Source organism: Hoplias malabaricus, chromosome 3, assembly GCF_029633855.1.
Source record: "Hoplias malabaricus isolate fHopMal1 chromosome 3, fHopMal1.hap1, whole genome shotgun sequence".
NCBI lineage: Eukaryota > Metazoa > Chordata > Actinopteri > Characiformes > Erythrinidae > Hoplias > Hoplias malabaricus.
In genome coordinates, this window is record NC_089802.1 from 54062457 (window position 1) to 54072030 (window position 9574).

Genomic DNA, 9574 nt, shown 5'->3' on the forward strand with positions numbered 1-9574 from the left:
CGATAATGCCTCTAGTTTAATCACTGCCTGAGGAATATCGGCCACTACTGCTGTCTAAACAGCGGCAATCAAAAAACCCATATCGGTCAATCACTACATGCCTGTGTGAATTTTGTAGTGTTTGGTTTTTTCCACTGTCCACAACAGTCCACTGTCTTAATCTTCAGTAATATTTCCCTTCGGTGGGCTTTCAGTACAATCTGGGGTACACTAGATCATGATGGGCACACTTTTGTCCCCTATATCTGAGGTGCACTGTGGGATGTCATTAGGGGATTAATGTTCCGGTGCCCTAGAAAAAATTCTAAGCCCAACCTCAAAGTCATCTCTTCAAAAACACCTTATCGTTTTCCATAACAAAACTCAGTTACTGCCCTCACATCGGACAATTACTTCATATATCAATCATGTTTTAAATTAGTGATATATACCCATATAATTACAGGCAGAAAGTATCACTAAGGCAATGCTGTTACAAAGATTTTCTTAGAAGTGAAATATTAATGCAACATCCTTGACAGCACTTGGAGAACCCATGGTGGACCTCTGAACAGAAAAAGGAATCTTTCACGTTTTCAGTAATGATGGACAGGTGCACAGAGTGGGGGTCAAGGCTGTCCCAAATCTTTCACTGCCAAAACCTCCTATTACTTTTTTTGAAAAGGACACGTGGGAGTGAAACTTAAAAGGAGTGTCAGTTTGAGGGAAGGTACAGTGCTGAGGGGGAAGAGTATGATGGAGGAACACACTGAGTACACATCGGGCCACCTTGGAAAGTTGCTAAATGCCATTAGATAATTACAGAAAGAACAAAGGGTTAATCAGAGGCACTCTTCACCTTGTTAATTACATAAAGTTGGATTATCAGCTCAGGCACAATTGTGGTGGGCTTTACACAGCTGTATGCCCATTTCAAAATGAATTCTTAATCATTAATGAAAGGGTCAGTATTTTGAACTATAAACATGCATTTTTCATTGCACTCCATAATTACTTCCATTAATGATTAAGGCCGTACTTATTAATTATATAAAACAACTGCCCATTTCAAATGAAGACAGCACCACAGGTCTCTGCAATACAATACAAAGTAGTTCAGCAGCAAGAGTCGTCTACTTGCTTGGTGTACAGCGGACATGCCACTGCAGAAGGAATGACTCGCCATCCTACAGTCAGCTCAACTGAGGTTAGAAATAAGCAAGCCGCAAAATAACAGATTTTAAATGCATTTCCGCTTGTAACATTGTGTGATCACTGCAGCTGGAAGACCATTTAAAAAATCATGAAACAAGCCTGCTTATCACTCAAGCACTTTAAGAAATGAAGGAAAATTGGGGTGAAAATTGAGGCTGGCCTGATACCAATCAAAATTTCCACATTCAAAATTGAATCACTTTGATCCTCCGGGTGCATGGAGAGGTCCCGTCTGACACAATCTGAAAGTTCTCCTTTTAATTTAAAATTGAACGCTGCTAGCAAAACTATTGTTTCTTGGTCTATCGGCTTGTTTCACAGAGTTTGTCATGACAAAGTGTGCGGCAGCAAAATATTTTCCAAGCTGAGCAACGTCGGTGATAAAAACATGCTTATATGAGATTTTAATAGAGGTACTGTTATGCTGGCATTTTTAGGGAAAACAAGTAAAAGGCATAAAGAAAACAGTCCATACCAATTAACCAGCAGTAACAGAGCGAGGTGTGGCATTAGGAGGGAGGAGACACCACCCACATTTAGATGAAGCACTGAGGTGGGATCACCGTGAACCGCAGGCCAAAGGGCATCCCACCCTCTGAGACCACCTCCTAATATCAGCTAGGCTAGTGGGACGGTCGTGACTGGCATATTGGCGGCACAGAACAGACCCAGACTCATCATCCACTTCTGGCGACAAATGTGAATACACTTCTGAATACAAAAATGCATTGCCCTTCCTGATGACATCATTTTTAAAATGTCACGCTGGCCTACATGTGAATAAGCTATATATTTCACAACAGAGCAAGAAACGTTTTCTGAATACCAACTCGAGAGGACAGAGATGTGGCCAAACATTTATATGTAGCTCAGGTCTACAAAGCATGACCCATGGGCACAGATGTGATTCTTCTGCTAATTAAGCAAATAATATTCAGGATCATAAGGGTCATAAGAATGCTGGTCAGGTCTGATGGTCTTTCTCATTAATCTGTATGAATGCGAGAACAGACCTTAGTGACCATGAAAGGGAAAAGATATTCTGGAGCTTGAGTAATCAGCCGGGCTCAACTTGCCCTTTCATCATGCATACCTGCTGACCTGGGTGGTGACCTCATGGCTTGGGAAGGTATTTCAGGGAATAAGACGGGTGGTTTGCAAATGACATCACGAACTGCAGATTGAAGGCAGGAAATGATTTAATACACAGGGAGCTCTACCACACACTCTGATAATGCCTGTAGCTTGCATTATTTACCGTTGCTCAAAATCATTTCAACTGATGAACCATATGCTGTTGTCCACAAGGGAGAAAATACACAGGAATGTGACTTAAAAACAGCAGCAAATTTGGCTTGGGAGCTTCCTTCTATGGTCAGGACAAGACTGAAGGCAGCTCCCAATTCACAAGTTTCTTGTTCGTATTTAGTGCTGATCCTTGTAGACACTGATTTAAATCTATCATCAGCACACAGCCAGAGCACCAACAGAACTGTGCAAAATACATCTCGCTTCTCACAAGTGCATGGATCTGAAGCTTTTTATTCCCCATTTTTATGATTCATTTATTCACTGTCTGTAACCGCTTATCCAGTTCAGGGTCGCAGTGGGTCTACTCAGAATCACTGGGCGCAAGGCAGGAACACACCTTGGAGTGGGCAACACACTCACATTTGCTTATACACACACACAAAGGAACACTTCTGAGTAGCCAATCCACCTTCCAATCTGTGCTTTTGGATCTCGTGAGGAAACCGGCACCAAGAACACACCAAACTCCTCACAAACAGTTATCATTCCACCTTAAATAGTGCAGCAGAATGTAAATTAACCAAGCAACAAAACCATTCAATGCCAAGATTAACGATATTTACTTAACATAATGTTGGGTTTTAATCCATAAAAAGACGCAGACCCACAGAACTAAGCGAAGTACAATACTCACTCCTCACAGACCGCACACCCAAGTAAACTGTCACCTTAAATGCCGAGGCAGGTACCTGCTACCAAAGCACAATACAGGCTCAGCACCTCAATCTGCTCCATTGTTTTTCACCTCCTGCCCTCCATCTGGACTGAGTGCACTGTCAGAATCATGTAACTGAAAACAAACTATAGCACGGAGGTATGTAGCTTTCCAGAGTGTAAGAACAGATACCGACATCTCTCTAGCTACATAAAATATCATTTGCATTAAATACAACCTCTCTTGCCCAACATAAGCTGAAAACACTTAAAGAAATTGTACAACATGAGGGTGTGTCCAACTCCATTCATCTGCAGTGAATTTACAGCTCATATTTAACCAGTAAAATGAAGACCTTCAGAAACCTGACATACCCGAGCTGTGAACTTTTTTTCTGATTCTCAAGGGCAGTAAAGCACATGTCAGGTAATCTCTAGTGTAAAGTATTAATGTTTTTGTGTACTTTACCATTAAGATACATGAATCCATACATCAAAGTTGACATTAGTCAAAGCTTTTATTAATGTAATTGCGATAATACTTCACAGAAATATGGCTCAAACATGAATTTCTAACGTCTGCCCATTGCGAGATTGTACCAGACGTTATGAGGCTAGAAAGAACTGCAGAGATACACATCTTCTGCCTCTCGCTGTGAGTAACTGGTGAAATCTTGTGTCTGACATTTTGTGTGAATCTGACCAGTGGACTCTCGTGAGTAAAGGTATATTGTCACAAAAGATTTCTAAAATTGGACTTCAACTTTTTAGCCTTAAGGCCAAATGATCTCTTTTCTCTGTCTGTGATGGACTGGCAGTGTGGCCCTTCACCCAGTGATTGTGGGTAGGCTCTGGACACATCACGACCCTGAACACGATGAAGCAGTTACAGAAAAAGAATGAATGAATACGTCTCTGTTCTCTAGGTCAATTGGGGCCTCATTACAGAAAGATCTGAGACTGTTCTGAACCTTTGGTATGAAACAGATGGGTATAAAGTGCATTTGAATGTGCAAAATTAAGAACATATGCAAACAAATCAAGCCAATGCCTTTAGACACAAGAGGGTTGAACGTGAAGCAAAGTTTTATAAAATAAAAACAAAACAAAACAAAAAATGATATGCACTGCTTAAAATTAGCTGAATATGTTGAAGTGGATTCAAAGAAGTTTCAAATAAGTCTCAACTTGGGAATATAACCTTTGATTTCAGTAACAAACTCAGTTTTCAATGAAGGAATGTGACTGAATCAGAAAGAAATGAGGTGCTAGAAGTGAGAGTGTATTTACTGATTGTAATGGACTGCAGACTAATCAAGAAATATTGACATCCTTAACATCCATACAGAATGCAATCAGCAGTCTAAATTTTGAACTAAGTATACCTATTGGCTCCTGGATGCTGAGACTGACTACTTAGGTATTGACATCTGGCAGTGAGAGACACAGAACTTTTCGATACTCACTAGTGTTGGAGTACTCCTGTCTGCACCATTAAGGTGTTGAATTTCTATACTCAGACGTTCCTATGGAGGATTCTGAGAATCAGGCTGAGGATCCAACATTAGATAACCAGTGTTAATGGATAGTGATTAAATTAGTCGCAGTAGTCAATGGCGGCCAGGTTAGCCGCTGCTCGATAGACTCCAAGAAACGGAGACTGTTCCAGCAGTAAGGTGTAGTTTTGATAAAAGCTATGGGAGCGACAAGCAACATCAGCCTTATGATGCTTTTGGGCCCAGCAGTCTACACTGACAATGGAGAAAATCTGATAAAGTGCATCTAGACATTGAGAAGTCAGCAATTAAGTCACACAGCCTACTCTGTACATGCATATTGTGTGCCCACAAGCCCAATATTAACCTAATTATAAAGCAATCATGGATCTGGGATCCCTAGGGCTTTAAGCTCTGGAACAGAGACCTACGTTATAGTAGGATCCGTGCCAACAGGCCTTTTATAACCAGGGGGCCTCAAGGGTCTAGCTCATAATGATCTCAGAGGGTTTAAAGTACGGTGGGAGTTCACTCAACCACATCTATGTAAGGTTAGGTGTCTGCTGTCATGTATTAAGTGTTCTCCTGCAAGCATGCTGAGATGTTTAACTGGGCTGCAAGCGTGTTTGGCAATATCTTTACAACCACCTAAGGAAGAGATTAGTGATCCTTCTCTACACGTTGACCATGCTGAAACAGGCCTTCAGAAGAGGCCTTCAAAAATTCATAAACCCATAATAGATTTTTATGCATATTTAAAATAGGTATAGAATTACTACAGAAAGACAGGGCTGTGTTTTTCTTTTGTCTTAACATTTGTTAAATACCTGGTAAATACCTAAATTAAAACGTTGTGTGAATTATTCTGACAACTAACAACTACAAATTTGAAATACAGGATTACACATTGTAGTGTAACATTGAAAGGTAATTCTAAAAGCCAGATTCATCCAGAACACTGGATACACATGTCATCTAAATAATATTCTAAATAATATCTAAATGTGAACAAATATTGAGAGAAATAGGACTTTATAAGGTTAAGGTTAGCATCACCATACCACCACACAAGCTGATATTAAACTTCATATAACTGCATTATTTCGTTCCTTTAATAGAGCTATAGTACAGAAACCCAACTTGCATGTTTTATACATCACTAAAACAGGAATCAAGCCTTCCACAGGGAGACAGGGGAGCAGGTTTCAAATAGGAGTCAGTCAACTAGCAAGTCAAATAACCACAGGAGGCACGAAGAGGACTTTCTGCTATCAATCAACCACTGGGGGTTTAACAGGGAATTTATCAGATCTCTATTCTACTCCATTATTTGCATTTATCCTGCTACATATACATAAATACTGGGCAAAGAGCTATGGAAAAGAAATGTTACGGCTTGACAACAATGCTTTGGAACCTTAAAGAGATAAAGAAATGTAATATATAAATCAAAATGAGGGTGAGCTGTGCCAAGAGCAGATTTTTTTTTTTTTTTTTGGGTGGTGGCAATCTAAGGGATGCTTGTCAGCGTTGTTGAGATTCAGAAGTGTCTGGAAGAATGAGAAATAAGTAGATACCTGAACCAAAACGTGTTCAGGTTAGTCCTAATTGAACTGAAAAGCAAGCATGACACTGGAGACAGCAGGTCACGGCACCATGGAGAGCAAAGTTGAAGCAAACCCTGATTTAGGCAACACCCAATGCCTCTTTGAGATAAAAGACAACACTGTCGTCTCAGTGGGAGATCCAGCTGTTTTCTTTGCTTCTCTGCCATCTGAGGGAAACTGTCCCTTCAGAAGTGTAGGAGAGGTTTTGATGAGTTCAGTTTCGTAGGCTACTTAATTAAGCCCCTTATCAACATGATGATGATGCTGGTGATTGAAAACGACCGATGCTCTGATGCCTGCGGGCAGCTTTCATACAGACTAATCCCCGTGCAGAAAAAAAGCTTAAAGGGTTAATATTCAATTATATCCCGCTATCTACTGGGCTCATCTGCTTTGGGCTGAACCAGTGCAGCTCTCTATACCAGTCCGGCTTTCTTTATCAAGTCCAGCTCTCTGTGCAAGTCCAGCTCTCTTTTCAGGGGATCCGGGGAAGATCATGAATGAGTTCATTGTAACCGAATTGGACAAAACATTCTTCTTGGCGCGGTTTCCAAAAAACCCCTCACTCAGCCCTGTTACACAATCACTGAACCTGTTCTCTGAATGACCAGGGATGAAAATTACACTGTTCATTTAGAGGCAAATTCGTTTTTCAAGAACCCCCCCCCCCCCCCCAAACTCTGAAGCAACTATCACAAGCGCGTCACCCCCTGGCTAAGCTAACGTTAGGCTAAGTGTGGAAGAGTGCCCCGGGGATAAAGAGGAAAGCGAGAGAGGAACACCGCTCCAGACCGCTGGCTGTGTGTTGGCTGACCCAGTTAACGCTGATGGACGGAGAGCACTAACGCTGTGATGGGCTTTGGGCTCTAAGTTTATGGAGTTTGTGTTAGTTATAGGCTGCTGTGTTTCTCCTACCTCAGGAGCGCCGTGTCCCCTTGTCTGCTGACCACACTCTCACTGGAGGCATAGTCCACTGTCTGTCCGGCGGGCAAGCACGAAGGCAAAAAGCAGCAAAAACTGAGAATGATAGCGGTGAGCCACTGACCGGAGACACACGCATCCTGCACGGCCATCATAACGTCCATCACCGCCGAGTCCTGGCTTCTCCGCGCCGTTAGCAGAAAAGGTCCAAAAAAACAAAACAAAAATAAAAACAGAGAATGGGAAGTGGACCAAACACGTATTTATTAATCCCGCTGCGCTCTGCTTATAAGCCCGAAAAATGGATGGCGCTCCGTGTAGTTTTCCAGGTTTGTTTTGGTTGGAGAGGGAGAGATAGAGAGTGCGCGCGCGTGTGTGTGTGTGTGTGTGTGAGTGTGCGAGCTCGGGGAAGCGAGGCTGGGGCTCTGCTGCTCTCCAGCGGCTCTCACACACACCATCTAGTGAGGAAATGGAGAATGGGAGCAGATCAGCGCGCGCACACACACACACCCCACCACCCCCCGGGCTCTGATCCTGTTGCCAGGCGGCCGTTTCCCAGGCAACCTGCTCCCTGTAGCTCACGATGGAGCACTTAACCCTTTGAGGAATCAAACCCAGCGTCATCACTCCTGCCTCCACATCTCCACATCATTCCTCACCCGTGTATTTGTTTTAGATTATCTGTGTAATAGCTTCACACTGACTCACAAACGAGTAATTGAGTATATATATATATATATATTCTAGAAGCAGTGACTGATGGTCATAAACCAGCCTATTATTGAAATAAATAAATACATTGATACATTTAGTAAATGACAATTATTTGCCTGAAATCCACGAGAGCCAGTGCTTAGCAGTCCCATCATCGCAGTTAGGTAATGTTAGCCTACGTGTATATGAAGCAATTGTCCGCAATAAATACCACTGTATTGTAGGCTCCTGTTGTTTATTGCTTCCATCCAAAACAATTCTAAACATTTAAAATGCATATTTTTCAATAAGTCAATTAGTTATTCTATTTACTCAATTAGCATAATTATTCTTCCAAGAAATGCAGGTCCTTTAGAGAGTTATAGTAACCATGGTTACACCATCACAATACATATATAAAACTTAAGTTTTCCTCATATAAAAATTATCAGCATAATATATAGATATGCAGTTAACATTCCTATAATTATCTGACTAAGTGCAGGTTTTGTCTGAAATCACATCTAATTACTGTCTGAAACTACAGTGGTTATAAAACATGCTGGACAAAATCACTGGACAGTGTTCAATCCTATAATACAGTTGAACAGATGGACTGTTGAAGCGGTCAGTTTAGTTTGAAAAGATGACAGATATTCTTAATAACACAGCATATGTGATTATTATATTCCACATGTTGGTATTATACCACAACAATATAAATGGCATTCACTTTCTTATGACAAAAACTGAAATGCTTATGATGTTCATCATGAAAAGTTTAGCTATGACATGGTTTCACACCCACTCTACTGCTATAGATAGAAGTAAGTAGTGCTTGATTTCAGGATGCAACTCATTGCTGGAGACCCACCTGCAGTGCACTGTTTCCTGCCTAGACACTCCTTATTCAGGTGCAGAAGGACTTCATCATTAGATAATGATGTGTCTCACGTGCAGGGAGAAAGGGAGTGTACAGTGCAGGTGGGCCTCCAGGGGAGCATTTGTGAAACACTGGCCTGGGCAAACAAAAATAGATGCTGGAACATTGCACAGATGCCCAACCAGACAATAGATGAAGGCACTCACTGATTAATTGACAACAAGATGACTGTTGTTGGTACACAGAGTGCATGCCCATGCAAAACGCCAAGGCCAAATTTGTAAATCTTTCAGTTTTTGTATTAACATAACATATAGAATCAAATACTGCTGACATGTCTTTTTTCCTACAACTGAAAAGTTGTTTTTTGAAAGAGAAATGGCCAGCTTTTTTATTTATTTATTTGTTCAACCACAATCAGGCTGATGCTTTTTTCTGGTCAGAGTCCAGATTTACATCCTATAGACAATGATTGCTCTCACAGTAATTACACTGTATCTTGGAAATGTTTTTTAATGACTCTCTAACTGTTAGGATCCATAAATGCTGAGCGGAACAACACTGACTCTTCTTTCTGTAAAAATCTGTCTTGACAGCTGTAAAGAAATCAAATGAAAAAGTATCCCATACTAAGTTACTTTGTCTGTTTGTTTAATTTGTGCTTACAGCTAAGAGTATAGTAATAAAATTGTGACATATTTAGCTGCATCTATCCCAGTTTGTGAATTCAATTTTCTGTCTGTGTTTCCCAGTCAGGGACCTGGAGAACACCTGCACTGGTACATTCCTCAGCTCCAGCACCCCTGACTCCACTG

At 41.2% G+C, this 9574-nt stretch overlaps 1 protein-coding gene across 3 annotated transcripts in view; it reads right to left on the bottom strand.

Moving 5' to 3' along the window:
• negr1 (neuronal growth regulator 1) overlaps positions 1-7672 on the bottom strand; it is a 157055-nt gene extending 149383 nt beyond the window's left edge. Inside the window, exon 1 of one of the 3 annotated variants that reach the window (XM_066663881.1) lies at positions 7178-7668. In XM_066663881.1, coding sequence (XP_066519978.1) covers positions 7178-7347 — 170 coding nt within the window. In that variant the 5' untranslated portion in view covers positions 7348-7668. Of the gene's footprint in view, positions 1-7177 lie in introns of all 3 variants that reach the window. The other 2 variants (XM_066663882.1, XM_066663880.1) reach the window with 2 other exon arrangements.
• Between the last annotated feature and the right edge of the window lie 1902 nt (positions 7673-9574).